Source organism: Astyanax mexicanus, chromosome 21, assembly GCF_023375975.1.
Source record: "Astyanax mexicanus isolate ESR-SI-001 chromosome 21, AstMex3_surface, whole genome shotgun sequence".
NCBI classification, from domain to species: domain Eukaryota; kingdom Metazoa; phylum Chordata; class Actinopteri; order Characiformes; family Acestrorhamphidae; genus Astyanax; species Astyanax mexicanus.
In genome coordinates, this window is record NC_064428.1 from 23359284 (window position 1) to 23381318 (window position 22035).

The following is a 22035-nucleotide window of genomic DNA, read 5'->3' on the forward strand; positions in this document are numbered from 1 at the left end:
AGAAAGAGAGAGGGAAAGAGGGAGAGAGAGAGGAGAGAGAGAGAAAGAGATGAAAACGTTGATTTCATTACAGAGCAGAGAGTGCAAGGTGGCGGTGTGAAAAATGTGGGAGTGAAAATGAGATGCAGACAGACTCACAGCAGGCTCTCTCTCCGAGAAAAAGAGAGAGAGAGACGTTTGTACGTTTGATTTCTCTTTTTTCATTTTTCACGATGTTTACGTCATCAGAGCAGAGACTATTTATATACACATATACATACACTGGTGCTTGAATCTTTGATAGAACTACTTTTGTGCTCAGGGTCGTTGTCTTGCTGCATGACCCACCCTCTCCTGAGATTCAGTTCACGGACAGATAGATATCCTGACAGTTTCCTTCAGAATGTTCTGTTCTGATATAATTCACACTTCATGTGTCCATCAATATTTTCAAGCCTTTTTTAACAGACACAGCAAAACAGGCCCAAACCTTAATACTACCACCACCATGTTTCACAGATTTTTTACAGCATTTTCCTTTCTTCCAATAGATTTGCAGCTTGTCCATGTGATTTATAGCAAATTGCAGATGAGCAGCAATGTTCTTTTTTAAAAAGCAATGGCTTTCTCCTTGCAACCCTGCCATGCACACCATTGTTGTTCAGTGTTCTACTGATGGTGGACTCAAACATTAACATTAGCCAAAATGAGAGAGGCCTTCAGTTGCTTTGAAGTTACCCTGGGGTCCTTTGTGATCTCGCCAACTATTACACAACTTCAAACTTTAAATGGTTAATCCTTGAGGTTTACGTAGGTTTGTGACTCAAAAATATGTAATATTGGATCATAAACACAGTGATCAAGCATAACGTTGACAACCTCCTTGTTGCTACAACCAATATCCATCCATCTTATTAGCTTTACTGAGCAAATAGGAGCACTTTCTTCTTCTATAATTAATGTTATCCTTCTATTTCTCTGCATAATTTACTGTCAGCCTTAAACCCTGTTCATCAATGGTCAGGACCCCACAGACACGTCATATCTGATTACAACCTCATCAGTGATGAGTATGCCGAAAACACACGTTAAACCAAAAGTTAAACCCTATACTGACTCAATATATCTACCAATGTGATTAAATGTTAAGGGATTTCTTTCGTCTAAAACGAGCAATAAACATTACCTATGGACATTCCAAGCAGCTAGCTAGCGTTAGCTATTTAGCTGTTTATTTTGAGTCATCATTAACTTCGCTTTATACCAGTAAGAGCAGGTTATAACGGAGATCTAGATCAGGCTGCTGATTTATGTTATCCGCTAAATTAAGCAGTACATATTTAAGAGCTCTGTAAAGTAGTATTGTATTTTCAGAGCGTTGGGCTTTCTTTCTTGGTATAACGGACTTGGCTTAGGCTAATGCAGCTAGTAGTGTATAAAGCTAGCTAGCTAACGATAGATATAGTTATATAAAATCCACACGCTAGTTAATAACGTTGTTTGCCAGGGTGGAAGTTATCGAATTTGTCTTGCTAAACTTGTTTTTGCAGGTAGTGCAGCCTGGCAACCCGAGTGAGGTGGGAGTCTGTGGAAGGGTGGGCGTGTCAGGTATCTCTCTGTAGTGTTTTGAAATTGGACTGCTGTAGCCATTTCACACAAATTCACTCTCCTTTCCTACTAATTCCTCCTTTAAAGCTGTTTAAAGACATTTTGACCTGAAATTTCCTATTCACTTCTATTTTAACTTAGCAAAAGGTTCCACCTATGAGGGCATGGTTTTCCTATAACCGAGGCAGTGCTGATTAAACACCAATTTGTCTCTAACTGGAAAATCAGGCCTAAAATCGAGTTCTTAAAAAAAGCCCAGTAATAAAACAGACAGTTTCATTAGAGTTTAGAAATTGTCTTTTGTTTTTAGTACATAAACTTGTCCCAAAAATCTCATCCGATACTTAAATTTCAACAATTTCGTGCAGTATTTTAAGAAATAAAGAGGCAGAACAAAGCTGAATACGGAAATCTTTATTTCAGTGAGATGAAGCTGATGAATAACAGTAATTTGCCACACGTACACATGATTTAACAATGTGGGATGATCAACATCAGTAGCTGCTTCGTAAAAGAATCTTACACTAACGTCCCGTTTCCAGTAAAAATCTTCACAAAAATATACAAAAATAAATCCAAAAATGAGTTTCCAGGTTCATAAATATTGGAAAAATAATACAAACAAGCAATTAATTACAACAAATATTTTAAGGCTGTACAAATAAAATAAATAAATAAATAAATAATAAAAACAGCTTTTTTTAAGTTAAAATATGTGACTGTGTAATACTATCAAAAAAGTAAGGGGAACATGGTAATGAGCAGTGGTTTTTAAATTAGCACATTCTTTTAAGCGTCCTTTAAAACACAAACAATAAATACACACACACTCAAGAGTTTACAAAGCTTCTTACTGGGGTTTAATTTCACATTCTTGAGCACTCCTATCAGGACGGTTTTAATTTAATACTTTTACGGTTGCTGGTGGTGGTTTGTGTTCTGTGTATCTGTTCAAACACAAACAAATAAACAGAGAACTTCACTGTGAGATTTAAATCGATATCAAAAGCCTGTTTTTCACACCTGTGTTTCACATTACATTCAGCAAGGTTTACTCTTCTATTTACATGGCTGTGTGAACAGCAGATGGTTCTACTTCAATCTGAATACTAAAATTTCAGCATGAGTACTGTGGGTATGCCTAAACAGAGAGAGCATGTCTATGCACAAAAAGCAAACCTGGGTGAGCTACAGTTATATCACCTGGTGTTGAGTTGAGATGGGTTGTAGCAGAATGTGTTTAAGAGGATTATGGGTTATGGGGATACAGTGCAGCTAAAATGTTTGTAGACCCTTTACATTACATTTCTGCATCTCTCTATAAATCCAGATCTCTAGTTCTCTACCCAGTAATGTAGCTAGATAATGTGCTGCTAATGTTAGTATATCATTAGCTAACATTAACTAGTCCTCTTTCTGGTAATGTTAGCTAACTCACCGCTAAAGTTAGCATGTGCTTTCCCACAGGCATTAAACGCACAGTATTACGAAAATGTAATACCTACAGCAAATTAACAGTAAATTTAAGACCTTAATTTCCCTGCTTTTTAATTTAAGACATGTTAAGACTTTTTAAGGACCTGCAGGAACCCTGAAATACAGAGCTCTTTATTTTATCAGTTGAAAAAAAGAAAAAAATATATTTTTAAAGTAATATTTTGAATCTCTAACTGACGTAATCTCACACAGATTATTTCAAGTTTTAATTCAGTTAACACTTCTTGTTAATACTAATACTAAATGTTAATACTGCCTCCACTGACTAGTGGAAGCCAAACGTTTTTGTACATATTATTTTGCAGACCTTTTCGAACCTGGTAGCCTTTTTGAAATATCTATTTAGTTTTAAAACTAAATGAAATAAATATCCTATTATATGTATTTATTTTCTTTATGGTTTATATAAGGAAATGTTTTTTCCATCATTACTTTAATTACTTTAATGAATTATTTTTAAAATACTGGGATTAATACTGTGTATTGTGAAAAGGACTGCTTACATATTATCATATTAATATTAAATATTTTTCTCCACATCACCCAGCCTTATTTCTCCTTATCTAATTCAAAGACTCTTTAACAAAGATTAGATTTACACAGAAATGCATAAAACTGTAAAGAATTCACAAACTTTTTAGTGGCACTGCATTTCACACATATAATTTTAGACCATGATATGCTTTAAATTGTATGTAAGTTGTGAAACGAGGATGTTTTATTGTTGTTGCTGCTGTAAGTTGAGAGTGCTCTTTTCTGGTTTTGCACTGCAGTTCTTTAGAGCACGTTTTTACAGGCCATGCAGTTTTTCACTAAGCTAAGTTACGTTCACGTTAAACTAAGAGTGAGAGCCCCTAAAGGACGACATTCGGAAATGACGAAGCACGAACACTGAAGAAAAACGAATGCATCTGCACAACCACAATGAGTTGAAGGTCAGCGCTGTGAAGCTCTAAAGCTGGCTTTAAGAACAGGTTGCGAATATCTACATGTGATGATTTCATACACTGAGAAAGCTGCTGCTGCTGAACAGCTGAGAAGGTTTTATTTCATCAAGTACGAGTAAGGTAGATTCCAATGCAGAGCTACTGATTTAAACTGGTTTCAAACTCAGCACTTCAAAGACAGATATATCTTATCTTGCCTGGATGCTTGCGACACATCAACGAAGGCTTGCACACACACAGACATACATATACATACACACACACACTCTCATCTCCACCAAACACCAAACATTCATTCAAACAAACACACAAACTGAACCATCCCAACCACCTCCTTCAGTGTCCAGTCGATCCACGCCTCTGCCTCTTCTTCATCATACCCTTTCCCCCAGCCCTCACTGCTGGGAGTGGGCCGCCTCCTCTTTGGCCTTCTGGGCCTCCTTCAGGGCGTTGATGACGGGCAGCCATGGAGAGGAGAGCTCAGGGAGAGCCTTTTTGGCCTGGTTGAGGTGGCTGATGGCGGTGTACAGGCTGCCCCTCGAGCCGGATTCCTGTTCCGGGTAGTACATCTCCAGAGCAGCAGGGGTACAGTGCTTATGCTGGGGTTAAAAAAAAAGAAGACAGGGAGAAGGCATGAGGATTACAGCGGTACATTGCTTGCTTCTGGGCTCCCCCTACAGTCACAGAAAATGTAAATCATGTTTTAAGTCTCTCATGAAGGACATGCTTTTCTGGACAAGCTGAGAAACAGAGATACTGAGGCAGTGATGTAATATGACCCGATTTTACATGAATAAGATGTCAAATGCAAATGTCAAAGCAAATGTTGACACCAAATTCCAATAGCTGAGATGTATATTTCTTGAGTTTTCACACTTAGATTAAAATAACATCACACAAGTCTGGCTTAACTCTTAAATCTCTCTCTTATTATTTCTGTTATACACTTTATACCTAATGAATTACAGAATCATCACCTAAAGTGAAAAATCTAATTCCATTATTTCATTATTTCCCACTTCTACAACTCAGAAAATGTTCCACTAGACATATTTTTCTGGAAAGAATCTTTACTGAAAGTGAAAGAAATATGCGTATTGAGGTAGTAAAGCAATATTACCAGATTTTGCAAGAATATAAGAGCAAATTTCAGTCAATTTGTAATGCATTGTACTATACACAGTGCTGGATACAGAAATGCAGTGGGAGAGAGGTAAGGCTGCTCATTTACTCAGTTCACACTTAGATTGTTCACCAAAAGTGACAGACACAACAGATTATATATATATATATATATAAATATCAGAACATTTCACACAGTCACATTTAAATGTTGTTGGTGAATTGTTTCTATCGCTTTAAAGCATCAGAGAAACGTAGGAACTGGAGCTGTACCCACAGAAAGCAGAGATAGAGGGAATGGCATAAATACTTGTAGAGTAATCAGCAGATTAATTGGCTATTTAATGAATCATTAGTTGCAGCCCTAGTATAAGGTAAATTAACCTTAAATAATTTAGTTCTCCTAACCACAGAACCTAATCAACATAACTATACATCATAAAGTCCAGTTTAAAGCAGAGTTGAGCTTAAAAAAAAAAATCAGCTGAGATGTATACCGATTGAGTTTTCATACTTTGATTAAAATGACATCACACAAGAGTGGCTTAACTCTTTTCATTCACTCTCTCACCATCTCACCTCGGACTTGTCTCAGCTAAATCAAATTCCAATCAGAAAAGTGTAAGAACTCATTATTTCTTTTACAGCTCACTTCTACAACTCAGAAAATGTACTACTGTGCTTCAAATAAAAAAAAAGACCTTCTGCTTGCTCATTAAAATGTTCAAATCAGAAATCAGTGGTCTTTCAAGAACACAATGATGAGATCTGCTTTATTCTCTTCTTAGACAAAGAAAAGAAAAGACACTTTTTGAGCCTTTGAGTGAGTAGTTACTTAACTGCAGTATGAAATTGCTCATTACTGGATTTGATCATTGAGTATTGACTACAGCCTCTAGTTTTGAGGCTTTAAAATCTGCAGACTAAAAACAACCTAAATATATTTTAGACCCCATCTACAAGAAAATGCCTAAAATACTCAAAAATGGTCACATAAGCATGTCAGCCTGACTGGGGGGGGGGGGGGGGGGTGCTAATACTTTACAATGTTTAACGGTAAAATCCTCAAGAACCAAGTATACCAGCCAGAGCAGACTTATTTATAGAACAAAGCGGAAGGACATATTTAAGAACAATGTATGCATCAGCGTTGAATCTTAGCCACAGTATATATGCATAGATTTGCTCTTAAGATTAAAACTAACCCATTTTAAAACTGTGCTTTTTGCTTCTACTGGTCTGCTCCAACCAGTTTAACAATTCAAATGCTTAAATTAAATGTTTTCCATTCCTTATATTTGTTGGTTAAAAAAGTGTTTGCCTCTTCATGATCTCTCATTTTTTGCATGTTTGTCACTTTCAAATATTTCAGATCATTAAACAGTGTAATTGAGATCCATCAGTCTGGAAAAGGTTATAAAGCAGTTGTGGGACTACAGCGAATCACAGAGAGAGCCATTACCCACAAATGTGGCCGGCCAATTAAAATTACCCCAAGAGCGCAGCAATGACTCATCCAAGAGGTCACAAAAGTTGGTGTGTGTCCCACTACATCTCGCATAAAAGTAACACCGCATTATAGAAAAAGAACATCATGCCTACAGTAAGACATGGTGGTGGTAGTGTGATGGTCTTGGGCTGTTTTGCTGCTTCAGGACATGGAAGACATAAGCTGTGATAAATGGAACTATGAATTCCACTGTCTACTAAAAAATCCTGCAGGAGAATATCCAGCCACTCTGTTTGTGACCTCAAGCTGAAACGAACTTGGTTCTGCAGCAGGACAATGACCCAAAACACACAAACAAGTCTACCTCCGAATGGCGAAAAACAAAGTAAAGACTTTGGAATGGCCTAGTCAATGTCCTGACCTAGCACGACCTCAAAAAGGTGGTTAATGCTGGAAATCCCTCCAATATGGAGCATTTACAACAAAAAAAACAACCAAAATTCATTCACAGTGCTGTGAAAGACTCTGCAAGTTACTGCAAATGCTTGATCGCAGTTGTTGCTGCTAAAGGTTTAAGGGGGCAAACACTTTTTTACACAGGGTCATATAGGATTAGTTTTTTTTCTTCCTTAATAATAAAAACATTCATTTAATAAAAAAGCATAGTGTTTATTTGTGTTGACTTTGACTAATTATTTTTTGGATAATGTGAAACATTTTCCAAAAAATAAGAAATTATGAAGGGGGCACACGCTTCAATCTTTTTCTTATTATCAATCTTTATTATTATTAATCAATCTTATTATATTTTGTTATCAATTTGAATTTGCTATCAACATTTAAAAAATTGGTCTGGGATAAGCTTGGCATTAGGTACATGTGTGTTTATATGCTGCAGAAAGTCCTAATCTATTGGCTACACTTTTCTAAAAGCACTATATAAAGTGTGTATGTGCTGAATGAATTCATCAGAAGGGGTATCCACAACCATTTGGACAACTAGTGTATATTAGCTTACAAAAACACATGATCAAGACTAAGGTTTAACAGTTGTAAAAGATAAGAAAGGCTCAAACTAGAGACCTACTTTAAAAAGAACAGAAAAATCATAAAACATAAAAACAACAAAGCTGAGGAAACGCTAAGTCAAAAGCACACTCAGCGACAACCCAGCTCGCTTTGGTTTTGACAGCATTCTTTCGCTTCATGATCAAGGACGGCATCTCATCTTTTACCAACAGATTTGCTACCTGCATTAATATGAATAAATTCACATAGTGCGCCTTAGGATGCTGGAGAGCCTTGACTGGGAGAAAGAAAAAATAAAAACGAAAAGCTCTCCTATTAGTCAAAGCGTTTTTAAAGGCCGATTTTTGAAGTGACAGTCGAGTCGTGGACGACCACAGTCAGGCGCCCCAAAGGAGAACGAACCTAAAGAGAGGATCCCCGGCGTTCCTCTAACTAAAAGCCGTCAGTCAAGAGGATGTCAACAAGCCTCGGCCTTGACGGAGCTCATTCCTTCTTAATGAGAGGCAATTTGACTGCTTTTCAAGTCGGCAACACTGCGTTAGCATAGCGCGCTAATGGCAGTCGTGGCGTCGACATCAAAGGGACTGAGGCGGAAACCCCTGCAGGCCTTAATCACAGTTTAGTCACAGTTAAGACTAATTAAAGACATTCTCACACTCGCGCAGGGCTGAAGGAAAAAAAAAAAAAAAAAAAAAAAACCCTGTTGCTGTCTGGCTAGCCCAGAAACCGCAGCTCTGAGATAGCCAGGAGCTAATGCCACAGTTTTAACAGTTTCAGAGCAGAGTTATATTTTTCTTATTAGTATGCATGAACGTTTTGCTGTCACTCAAACATGATTAATGGAAAGTAGGAGCAATTGTTTCGAACTTGTCAAGCTAAAATCGTGCTGTACAGAGAGAGAGAGAGAGAGAGAGAGAGAGAAAGACACTTATGTAATTGCTGGCAAGTTTTGACATACACCACTAGGAATGAGGACAGCACTACACTTACACTTTCAACAACTTAGCAGTGTTCTGGTAAAATGAGCCTTTAGCTGTAAGCATTTCTAAGTGCTCAAATGACCTACATTCACAAATTGGACTATGTTTTCACCCAGCATGAGAATTTCACCCAGTGATGGCAAAGTGACTGTAAATGAAAGCCCTGTCCTAGCTGTCATGTAGGCTTATTCACTTAATGCTAATTTCATTCACTTATTAAGAACAGTACAATATTTGGGGTATGCATTATTTTACCCTCTTTATTTTACCTCTATCATATATCATATTTCTATCAGTTTAAATAATAAAAAGCTTGTGGGGCTACTGATTAAAGAAACAATAAATGTAAAAATCATTTAATTTCTGCATTAGGATTTGTAACAGGGTCCAGTGTAAAGATGCAAAATGTTTCCTGGGTCAAATTGAACAATTTTGAACATCAATGGGAAAATTCACTCACAAAACATATAAAAATGGAAATCAGCATCTATTAAAAAGAACCCTTACGAACACATGAAAACATGGTTAGACTCAGCACTAAACAACGTTTTACATCAATTACCCTCAAAAACCATCATAGATGATCCACACATCACTAACAGAACCACAACAGATATTTAGCTTCATTCCTTCTCTTTGTATCTTTTTTTGTCTCATTATTATGTGATGTTCAATATTTATTTATCATTTGTTCTGTTTTTCACTTTCTTCCCAATTTTCGTCTGTTATTTTGCTTATAATTATCTCCTTATTACATTATTAAATAGCTCACTAGCCGGTACACTATCAACATATTACCTTCTATTTGGCAGATCTAAACACCATAGAAGTATATACATAGATAGAAGTTGAATAGTGCTGTATGACAGTACTTTACAACTGTATGACTGATTTAAGACACACAAATAGATAGATAGATAGATATATAGATAGAAGTGCTAATAGATGTGCAGTGCAGCCATGTTGGATTCTGAATTCATGGTTGGCAAAACTTTCCAGACTATGAGTTTCCTACTTGAAATTGATAGCATTGAAACAAAGCTATCTATGTCCATTTAATGTGAAGATTACCTTCAAGACAAAACCCTCAGGGCAGCTTAGCTGGTCATACCAAAGGGCCTTATACATAACCAGCAGAAGCAGACACGCCAGGAAAGCCAGGGTGATGAGAATTAGTCCTGTGAGCTGGAACACATAAAAAAAAACAAGCCAGCATGATAAACTCATAAACTTTAGCTTACTCTGAGCTGACTAACGCTCAAACTCATTACACAAACATTCACTAAGCACATGCACATGACATTCATGAAGTTCATTTTATGCAGGAAGAAATTGTCTATGAGTTTAGGCAGTTGATGATGGACAGACAGGCTGGCAGATATTCTGGCAATAACCATCCCTCTACAGTATAAAGGCTGTCATGTTGTTTCAAGGCTAGCATAGCATAATGGCTGTACCAAGATGTTTACCTTGACCTTCTCTGACACCTCGCCATAAAGGTTTATGTTGAGCTTCTTAATGCTCGGCACGTAGAGCTTCTTCTTTTTCTTCTGCTGCAGTTGATACTCAGTTGTTGTTTTGACAATCACCTATAGAGATAAAGTGAACAGTATGACAAACGTGTCAAGGTACACAGTGCAGGTAAGCTCCCAAGAAAAACAGTGCATGTGTGTCAATTTAGCAACTAAACTTTCAAAAAGTGAAGTTCCTACATAGTTATTAGCGTAAAAAAAGTTCCAGAAAATAAAACTACATGATACTGAAATAGAGACAATATTGTTCCACATAAAAAAAAAATCCAAATTGTCATTTATAGAACCATTTACTAGTTACAAGTTTGTTGGGGAACCAAAATGGTTCTTCTAGCAGGCATTTATCACCCCTATCAGCCAATCACCGATATTGGGCGGGGTCGAATGCCACATTAAAGGGTAACTAAACCGCCTGATTTTAGCTGACTCCACCCTCTGCTCAAATTTGAAAATACAAAAAAATGGGAGGGGTAGTTTGGGAGTTGGACAGGGTGATAATCTAACACTCCACCACTAAAACAGTCCGAACGTGATTTATTTAGCTTCTGACTGCTTAAAAATACAAGTGTAATTTTTTTGGATCTATTTAATATACATATATTTTTTATTTACTTGAAACAAACACATTAAAATCACCAGCGAATATATTAAACAGTGCGAATGTGTTCGAATCAAGTGGCCAACCAGATTTTCCTAAGCTTTTAATAATGACAAGATGGGTTAAATATAGAGTCGACTCATTGAGTGAATCGGTTCACAAATTAAATGCAAATTTAAATCAAAACTTTGATAAAAAACGTCGATATCAGGTAGAGGTGTGCCAAAAAATCGATTCACATAAGAATCTTGATTCTCATTTACTACGATTCAGAATCGATTTAAAATGTCCCAAAATCGATTCTGAGGGGCGGGTTTTAGACTGATTTTGGGCTGGGTATTTTTGTTGGACCTGGCAACCCTGGGGATAGCGCTTGTCCTTTCAAACGGAGATCTTCCAGACACACACAGAGCGTAGGTGTTTGAGAATCACCGGTAAGATGGCAGAACAAGCACTATATTACATTAGATTAACGTGTAGTTTTAATGTTTTATGGCAGAATGCTTCATAACAAGCATAAAAAAGATCGCTAGTAGTTAGTTTCAGTAACTGTTAGCTAGCTAACTAGCTAACTTTCCAGTTCCACCTTAAATAACGCTACAGGTGGCAGCGGGCTGCAGCATTTAAGGCGGAACGGAAAAATACAATAAGCTAATCAGAGCTAATTTCAGCTCCTCATCACAGAGGAATTAAGGAATGGACCATATGAATTAATTTCTCCACCTCCTGCCCCCTTTCTGAAGAAATACAACGACCTTAAATTAACTAGTTAATCAGCAGCTGCTCCTGAACTTTAGCGCTCCACTGCTATCATCACATCAGCCCAGCAGCGTCACCTACACACCACCGCTAGTAGCCTGGTAATAAAGCAGTGTTATTTATTATTTATTTATTGTTCATTAACGTCATTGTGATATCCCAGTGATTCCTCTGTCACTGAGGACCCACATTCCTGCACATTTTATTGTTTTTGTAACACATTACCTGCTCCAGGACCAGTGTATATTATGGAGGGTTTTTTTTCAATAAGATTCATAAGCCAGAAGCAGAAATTTTTATAATTCAAATCGTTTTGAATCAAAAATCGATTTTGAATCGAATCGTGGCCCCCAAAATCGGAATCGAATCGAATCGTGAGATAGTAAACGATTCCCACCCCTAATATCAGGCTCTGACCTTATGTATACACAGCAGCTGTGGAAACACTGGATTATACTTTAGAATGCGTGTTTATGACTAAAACTAAGGAAAACAAAAAGTCAGTAAACAAGTCACAGAAAGTTATTGTGAAAGAAACTTTGAAGGAGCGCTTATTATTGAGTGTTTATACAATGAATTAAACATGGATTCTCGCTGGAAAACAAGGACACTGCAGTTTTTAGAAAGGGTAGGAACTCTTAAGCTCTTTCAAGCCATATGCGTGGGCAACGTTAGACCGTTGTGCCACACTAATAGTAGTCCGTGTGAAATAACGTTTTAGCTTTACAGTTAAATAAAAGATTCCCTATGGCATGTAAAATTCAAGGTACAGTATTTTTCAGACTTTAAGGCACATCAGATTAGAAGGCACACCATCAATGAACGTCTATTTTCTGGTCTATTTCAATACATAATACATATGGTCTATTTTAATACATTAAGCGACAGTAGTAAGAATGCCTATATCGAAGAGGACAATGGTGTCGTAATGTTTCCCTTGTAATGGGGAAGATGGGGAAGCGCATAAGTAAACAAAACTGTAATTCCTAAAAAAAAAATAATCTACACAGATTTCTTTCCTGAAAACCGTTTATTTGGGTGAGTAAATATTCCATTTGTTTACAGTAAGCTTAGATTTTCAATACTTTGTCTAAGTGTGAGTTTTCAGTAAAGTTTCTCCAGCACTAACGCTGGGTGCAGCAGCATTAGCATTAGCCACTAACTGCAGAGCTAGCGGGGCGTGAATACCACACGACAGTGCTAGACTGAGAAACCTTGAATGTTCCGGTAACCCAGGGTGCTATTAACTAATGGTTTGTCCCACATAGCTTATTTTAACACCATTATACTTGCCTCTGAACGGTGAAAGGACTAGCAATGTGGTTAGGGGCTAATGCTGCACCCAGCCTTAGTGCTAGAGAAACTTCACAAAAGAAAACTTACCCTTATAAAGCTGTACTTCAGCGGAGTGCCTTTAATGCTCCATAATACCTGATTGGTAAAAATCATAGACTGTAAATAGCTGGACAGAGCATCGTCTCTTAAAAGTGAAGCCACCACAGGTCGGGCGCCCCCTGCTGTTCGGCTGCAGAAAGCTGTGTAACTCCACTCATTCCCATAGGTTTCAATGGCAAAACAGACAACTTTCAATCGTTCAAAACGTTTTTTTCTAATATACTGTAATTCTACCTCCATTATTTAAATGCAACAGCTAGTGTAACCTCTGCTTATATTGTCAAATTTTTATATCCCCACAGAATTCGGTTTTTAAAACTTTATTCGGCTCTATTCAGGTGTGGTTATGGTAAAAGGGCTGCTTATGGGCGGGACCAATAACCGACCGTCAGCTCCGCTCCGCCCCGCTCTGCAGTCTGTGACCGCGAGGCAGCCCTCAGGGGCAGGGTTATTTAAATGAGTAGGCAGTCTCTCCACAGCCTTTCTCCCTCCTCTGGTCTCTACTGCGCAGACTCTGGTCTCTGAATCGCCAACATGGCGGAAGATTTTGGCTTCATTTTCATTGAACGAATGGGAACGGCGACACGGCATCCATCTTTATATACAGTCTATGGTAAAAATCATACATAAACTGCACCAGATTATAAGGCGTACTGACGATTTTGGGGAAAATTAAAGGATTTTAAGTACGCCTTATAGTCAGAAAAAAGGACTCAAGGAATTCATTTCATCCCTAATGCAAATTCTTGACAAGCTCAACAACAGTTATTTCAGTTCTTTTCAGTTTAAACACAGTAGGTTTACAGTGAGAGTGAGAACAACTAAACCCAACAAGCTGATCCAACCAGTGTTGCAGTAGTATTTATGCTCTTAAACACACACATACATACTAAAATCTCCCAGATCTTGTAGTGCTATGTAATTTTGTCCATCACTGTCATGGAGAGATGAGTCATTTGACTATGAACCACAAACACTCCACTCTGGTTCTATCCTGCACTCCTACTGTGTGGGTAGAGTGCGCATGCCATCTGTGTGTCTGTGTGAGAGTGTATATGCGTATGTGCTGCTGCACGTTTGTGGGTGAGAGAATTAGGCTCAGTTCTCATGAGACATCAAACGCAGTCCCAATGATATTGTTTAAACAACAAAACTGGAGGAAGTGTGTTATCGTGAATAACAGCGCAGCTGGGATTCAGTCATAATACATCATCACAGCTGTGATGATCTTCAGAACAACACATTACCTTAAATGGACCGTCCTGTGAAATATAGACAAAAAAGAAAGTAAAAAAAAAAACCCTGCAACAACAGTCTTATTGTTAAGTGTGTTTTGATTTTTGGCCAATATTGAAACAGGTGTGGTCCCATAAAGAATCGTTTAATTGGTAAAGAACATTTAGGTCAGGTGAAGGGTCTATAACTTCACCTTCACTTCTGTTTGTATGGACAATTCTAGCCAGATGTCACCAGTCACAATCCTTTCTGTGCTGCCCATTAAGGATGGTAATGCCTTAAGTGATGTATTCCCGGTAACCATGTGATACTGTGGATCGAGAAATGTCAAATGTCCAATTAAATTCAGAAATGGAAGCTTCCATCTATGTGGCTCCTATCACTTTGCCATGAGCACTCTGGCCAGAGTTCAACCTCAGAGCCTCATTCACAAGATAAAACCTCACAAATGTGGGCGTAACCAAGCCATTCCCTGAGGTAATAATTCAAGATCAATTTACATATTGCTATACCAAATTGAGTTTGTTCACTTAAGAAAGAAGTTCCAGTAGCTTACAGTATAAGTCACAGTTGTTAATGTTAAGAGTATCATTACACTGACTACTTGTTGGAATATTAAAGCATTAAAGCAAACCAATCAAAGAGCAGGGTTTGAAACTCCTCAAACTCCTATCAATGATGCCTAAATTTCCTTTGGGATAAATAAAGTATCTCTATCTATCTATCTATAGAATGAAGATTTAATAGAATAAGGTGCATTTAAAAGAACACTGGGCAACCCTTGGTTGGTTTTCTTTTGTTGCTCCCCCTACAGGCTGGGAGACAATGTTCACAGTCGTGCTGCTGTTCCTCAGGTTCACACTAGCTAACTAATGTGTGATTGTTTTGAGCACAACAGATTGCCGAACGTAGCGGAAAAGGATTTCTGCATCACACAAAAAAATCAAATCATTTAGGGTCATCGTCCAGGGTTTCGTGGGTGCGGTCCGAAGGCTCCTGTACTTGCAAGCGTGTTTTTTTCCCTACAGATCACAAGGGTGGCAGAGAGAACCTTCATTCGCCTTGTAATTAGAGATGAACCAATCAGTGTTTTTGGGGCAAATTTGACCAATGATTGTCAATGATTTGATCAACTGCCACAGTAATGCCAGGCAAACTTGGTACAGATCCCCCTGAATACTGCTACCTCTAAGCAAACATTGGAAGTTTGCAAGAACAATAAGATAAGATACATCAGATATAAGTAAAGCTGGGAACAATTCTGAAATGTACAACAAATTAAAAATCTGATGTAGACTTCTTATTGGGTGTTTGGTCCCCCCAATCTGGTTTTAGAATCAGAACCAACTGTTTCAATTAGGTTGGGTGGTACACTATTATTTGATTACTTAACAGCTGTGCAAATATGGCCATTCCACAACAGAGCCCTCTGATGCTCTCACTTCTAATGTGTTGCACGTCGATAAAAAACTATCCATCACAAAGCTTCAACTGTAATGACCTTGAAGATATAATGCTGTATAATTGAGAAGCTTTAGGGAGTTTCTCTCGTCAATCAGATAAATGGAGGTGCTGACTGGAATGCAGAGTTGGTTACCTTGTCTGGAAATGGCTTCTGTAGCTGGTTAACCTCCAGCGGTGTGATCAGAGGGATGTTATCAAAGCCATCCTCCATTGATGGCTCCCTCTCCACCTTCTCGCCAAGAGAACTGCCCAGCTTCACCATGTCTGAAACACACATTGAAACCTTTAGTCAAACGAGATTCTGGTGTGATACAACATAATGAATCTTTCGGGCAAAAAAAAAAGGTTTTTGGAATGCAACAGATAATAAAAAATTAAAAGGAAAATGAATTACATTTTAAGGAAAAAAAAAAAAAAAAAAAGACGACACCCAAACAGTAAGGCTTCAGTGTTCTGACTTATGTAAAATAACCAGACTGTATTTTCTTGGTCTCAGCCAACAAATCGCAGTATTCCCAGTCTAAAATGGCCAAGTCTTTGTGCCTCAACTCAACAGACCTCATCACAAGTGAGAGGTGCACATCCTTGAGGTCAACCTGACCCAAGATGATGACTGGACTGCTCTAATCTTAAAACAGGCACCATATGCTATTATGTTTCTGTCTGGTAAGGTACATAGTAAGCCCTGGGGAAAACCCACAAATCTCTCAGATATTCAAAAAATACTGGTTAAAATGTATCTTTTGTACCAACACTGAGAAGAGGCCTTGAAGCACAAAGTAAACACAGCACATATTACGTTTTTCCCCCCATGGTTAGTTATGAATAACCAGAGATCATAAAGTAAAACTGGAAAACATACTGTACATGCTATATATTGATGAAGATAAAAATACTGATTTATTTAACTGAGAACACCACAATATGCTATTCAAAACTGCTCTATATTCACACAGTCATTGCCAGACTACTAGCAAATTACTCAACATCTGTCTGCATCTTTTACTTGTAATGAGGTCAAATTTCCTCTCTCTCTCTCTTTCATACATACACACACACACTCTATACAATGCTTCTTACATTTGCACGGGTTTGCTAATTGTCTAACTGAACCAATTTCGGTATAAATATCTAACTGAATCACCTTTAAGTGAGGGTATACTGACAGTACATAGAGAATTCGTTGAAGAGAACCCATGTGCACATTGTGTTTTCTCTGAATCTCAAGCCATTTCATTATGAGTCAGTGGGAAGCACGTAGCTCACGCATGCACGCACGCACACACACTCACACTAACACACACACAATCACACAATAATAGAGTCAAATCCATTAACTCACCTCAGAGCACAGAACAACACATTCAATCCACTCATACTCTTTCTACTCACTGCTATTTCAATTTCTAAATCAAATGGTGAAATAAATTATATTTAAAGGAAAAGATAAGAACTCAGTTTAAAGGATATAGCTATAAGGAATCATATACATTCATTATGAGCCTAGTCCTGGACTTGGGACTAGAGAATGGGAATAGAGATTTCCCCATTAAAAGTGAAAGTTGGTCTAGGAATAGGCTTAATGCCTTTTAGTGAAAGAGACCCTATTTGTATAAATGTTTGTATAAATGTTTGTGTACACCCACAACGACTGCATTAGCTAGCTACTTTATGTTGTACTCATTGCTGACACAGACCCACATACTTTGTCTAGCCCCTATAGAGAGGAACTGCCCCTAGAACAGGACTCTCTGAAGTACCTAAACAGGAACCTAAAGTCATCATACATTATACCAGTCAGTACTGAGCTGTGGAGCAATGGGCCTTAACTGTGTTCTCTAGAATGATGGTGCTCCATTCAGCATTTTGGGGATAAGCTGAGGATTTGAGGATGAGGTGGGGCAGGGTAATGATTGATCACCCATCATCCTGACCTCACTAACCCTCTTGTCGCTCAACGCAATCAAACCATTACAGCAATACTTGCATCCAAAATCTAGTAGAAGAATTTCCTGGTCAGTAGAGACAGTTACTCCAACAAAAGCAGGATACTCATTTTAACCATTCTCGATTTTAGAAGAACCAATGAACGAGCAGGTGTCCCAATACTTTTGTCCATAGAATGAACAGTTTGTTCAGCCACATAGCTGTGAATATTACGCACACACAGTAACCTATGCACAATTTATGGTCCTAAAAAATACACATAGCTAGCTGACTAATTAGTAAACATTAAATATTGGCCATGAAGCGATATTTGTGATTCATATCATGTTAATCACTTTTGTTTAAAGAAGTCCACATTACAGAGTGTTACTAGTAAAGATGAACCAAAATAAAATATTTGGTGAAAATAAAATCCAAACAAAATGAAACATTTTTTTAGGGGTGCACAAAAATATCGGAATTATATCTATATATGGCTATAACTGCTTTTTATCAGCAGTTATGGCCACTATTTTAAATCAATATTTTCTGACATATTTATTGTATGCCAGAAAAGGATCAAGCAATAGTGGATGCACAATTTTACAATTGCCCAACAATATATTAGATAATAATAAGAGTCTCTTGAGAAGACACATTACTGAATACTGGCCATTATATATTTCCCCCAGGCCATTTAAATGGTCATCCCCCAACTGTGAGCAAGCGTGCAATACCAAACACTTCTTGAGATTTTTATGCTAAGCAAATTAAGATTTATACATATAATTTTTTTCCACATTGCTTTAATAAGCCAAATTGTATTTTGTCTTACTTTCAAAAGAAAAGCAATTTGACATAACTACAACTGAAAATATTTATTTAAAACTGAACATTTTAAATATCCCAGACAACATACTAGAAAATGTAAAACATGACTTGATCATGCCATCATAACCATCAATATTCAATATACATAACTCTGTATTTTGTTTATTTGCCATTTTCAGATTATTTAGCGTTAGGTTGCTGGATATTTACTGAATCCCTAATTATTAGTTCTGTTTAACTGAACAAAATACTAACTACTGTTTTTTTTTTCTACATCGCTATAAAAATATTATGATAAATATTTTATATTGAGAAAAAGAACCCATGGTGACAGGTGTCACAGACACTTAATTAAAATATCTACTGTCTTGTTTATCTGACCTCATTTAGAGAATGTATCTAGCTAAAAGTGCTGAGTGAAATGGATGTTAAGCTTCTACCGCTATGCTACATTTTCAAATACAAGCTATAGAATAGTGGTGTGCCATAGCGTAGGGTACACAAAAATATCGCCAACATTTTTTAATATTGTGAACGATATTAAGACCCTGAAATATCATGCTATATTACCCACCCCTAATTATCACATCAGGGTACTACTTTTCAGCTGTTTTTAGCAAAAGAAAAATTCACACTGTTCTCATTTCCCATTATATATCTACTAAAGACAGATTATATTTGTCCAGTATCATTTATTTTTTATTTCAGTCGTGGATATATGGAGATATTTGAAGTGCATTATTAGTAATATTACATTTTGAATCATTTACTTCTGTTATAAATTAAATAAAAATTATTGTATGTTTTAATATCTCAGTTAGGGGTGTGACGAGATCTTGTGGCACGAGATCTCGCGAGATTAAAACGTGACGCTATTTCTCGTCAAGCTTAAACCTGTCTCGCCGGTAAAAAAACAGCAGGTGAGCTCCGCGGTACAGTTAAAAAGCTCCGCGCGACAGTGCTCTTACTGTCCCAAAGATTCACAGCTCTAGTAAATACTGTAAGTAAATCGTACACGTGACTGTTTCATAGGCAGTTGTACTAATCCCTTAGCTCTGTACTGTATTTAAAAAAATGTTGTCTCTGTTTGCACTTCATGCATAATCTTAATATGACTGGTTATGGTTATGCATAGTTAAATTACAAAAGATTTAGGATAAAAAAACACAAACCAGTCTTTATATGACTGGTTGTGGTATGCACTTATTGTTTGCACTATATAAGACCTAGAAAAGTTTTATTTTTTTTATTTTTATTCTTATTTCTATTGCTTATAGAACCAATGTGTGAGAGAAACCAGTCTGTTAAGTTTGCGTTATATGATTTTGTCAAATAAAAGTTGTCTAGTTTTCAAGCCATTTTTCATTTTTGATGTTTTCTTTAAAATTTTATTTTTAAATCTCGTCTCGTTCTCGTGAACCCAGTATCGTGTCTCGTCTCGTGATATTAGTGTCTCGTCACAGCCCTAGTTAGGGGTGTACCATATGATATTGTATGCAATAGTAAAATTGAGTTTTTATTTTGTTGCCGTAGTGTGTTCTTAAAAAAAATGCAATATAGTGTTTTGTCGTATCGCCAAGAGTATCGTTATCACGAAAATACCACGAAATATTGCGTTATTATTTTAGTCATATCACCCATCCCTACTATAAAATTGTTTTTTTTTTTTATCATTTAGTTACGTTTCTACATCAGGATTTAACCATAAAACATTTAGTCATGTTATATGCTTTTTTATTTAAAAATATATATATATAAATAAATAAATAAAAAAGAAACAGGAATGTGCTGCTCACTAATTTTTATCTGGTAAAAGGTTTGAATTAGGTATCAATTTTCAGAAATGGGTCTGGGCTCTTGTGGGATAGAAATTTATAAATATTTTTTCATTGAGCAAATATCGCAGTATAACCTTTAAAATAAAATTGTATCGTATTGCCCAGCCCTAAATCAATAGTAATCATATAGCATTTTATTATATAGCAATATAACTATGTAACAATATCAATACTCCTCATCTCGTGAGAAATTCATAACCTATTTGTGTGAAGAAAATTATATTCCTGTTTTTTTTTTTTTTTTTACATGAAGCTGGTTGCTATGGTTTGTGGACAGAAATAAATTAATTTTAAGTTTTAAATTAATAATAGGCATATCAGCAGGAAACATTAGCTAACGCTAGCTAGCATTAAGTTAAATAGCTAGCTAGCTAACCTAACCTAACGCTAGCTTTTAGCAAATATAGATAATTTCTGCTTTTATATGCAGAGCCTGTCAGCGTTAGCGCATATTTACCTTACCTATTCTCCAACGGTTTTAACGCAGCTGTGGGCTGATAAACAGCCTGAACCCCGACAACAGATGTTCATTTCAACATAAATTCAAAGATTTATGTTAAAAATCCCTCATTTTCCGTCTACCCCCTGTATGTATTCGGTTCACTAAGCTAAGCTAGGTTAGCTAAGTGACCCCACACGGCTGTTTGTTAATAAAGGAGGAGCTGTGGGTAAAAATGTCACATCCTCGGTTTTTAGCACCGCTAGCCTTAAAACCACCACAGAGCCACCACAGCACATTAACATAAACCCGGAGAACCACACACACGCAGCTCTGAAACCACAGCATTTCCTGTTCTATTCTGAATTCTGTAACATATAAAAGGAGGTAAATTAGCTGAATTAATGATATAAACCCCGCTCACCGTCTCTCGGTGTAGATAGATAACCGTTGCGGTCGCTGCCTGCGGAAAATCTCAGGAGAAGAAAAAGCCCTCAGTGCAACGGTTACCCTGGCAATGCCGGATTTCACACCCGTATTCCGACAACTCCCGCCTTCCTGCGCTCCTGTTGGCTAATACCGCACAAGAGCGTCTGATCTCCTGCGATCTGATTGGCTTGAGATTCAAATTCGCAGGCTGTCCACCCACTGAGAGGTGGAGTTATCCGGAATACGGGTGGGAAAATAAATAGCTCGGATTAAATAAAACGCTGGATAAAAATGTAGCTATTGCTGTTTGGTTAAATCACAAAACACATATATCGAGTTAAGCTTATAATCAGCGTATAATAATTATCCAACATTTAAACTCCAAGTCAATAGTAGCACATTTAAGAAAAAAAAAGAGAATATTTTTTAGCATTTGGTTACATTTATAGTTAATGTTTATCAACAATACTCAATTAGCTAAGCTATTTAGCTAGCTAGCTAAATTGGTCTTTGACAGTCACATGTGTTTACTACGCGTAATGTCACTAAAGAGTTATATTTAAGGTAGTGTTACTGTATGCCGTGCAATACAAGTACTAGAAATTAACTTTCTTTTATAATATTTAGAGAATATTATTTTACATATTATTTTGGAGAATTTGGAGAGAAATACAACTGGAGAAACAGAAGTAAAGTGAAGAAAAAGTGCCTCCAAACAAGCAGTTAGTTCCGACCCTCTAATGTGCTTGGCTGAGAGGCGTTTTATGAGTGACATTATCAGCTGGTAATGCACTGTAACCAAAACTCTCCATGTATTATGTATTACTCCAACACATCTAGATAAACTAGCAACAATGCAGCGCTTACAAGGGGTAGAGGGGTGGCTGGATCCTAACCCAGCCGACATCGGGCAGAAGGCATTATACACCCTTGACAGGCTGCCAATTCATTACAGGGCAGACAGACACAGAGACAC

General features: G+C 37.1%; 1 protein-coding gene across 1 annotated transcript; it reads right to left on the reverse strand.

Annotated features, from left to right (window-relative positions):
- Window positions 1-1986: 1986 nt before the first annotated feature.
- Window positions 1987-21178, reverse strand: caly (calcyon neuron-specific vesicular protein). Its single transcript, XM_007259064.3, has 5 exons — window positions 21055-21178; window positions 15730-15860; window positions 10082-10201; window positions 9684-9797; window positions 1987-4630 (listed from the first exon to the last, which is right to left on the reverse strand). The coding sequence occupies exons 2-5, from the start codon at window positions 15856-15858 to the stop codon at window positions 4427-4429; spliced, it is 567 nt and encodes a 188-aa protein (XP_007259126.1). The 5' UTR covers window positions 15859-15860; window positions 21055-21178; the 3' UTR covers window positions 1987-4426.
- Between the last annotated feature and the right edge of the window lie 857 nt (window positions 21179-22035).

Coding starts and splice junctions, on each gene's coding strand:
- caly (XM_007259064.3), bottom strand. CDS start 15,858: ATGGTGAAGCTGGGCAGTTCTCTTGGCGAGAAGGTGGAGAGGGAGCCA. Junction 10,202..15,729: donor AGAAGCCATTTCCAGACAAG/GTAACCAACTCT, acceptor TTATCTCTATAG/GTGATTGTCAAAACAACAAC. Junction 4,631..9,683: donor CTGAGGGTTTTGTCTTGAAG/GTAATCTTCACA, acceptor TTTTAACCCCAG/CATAAGCACTGTACCCCTGC.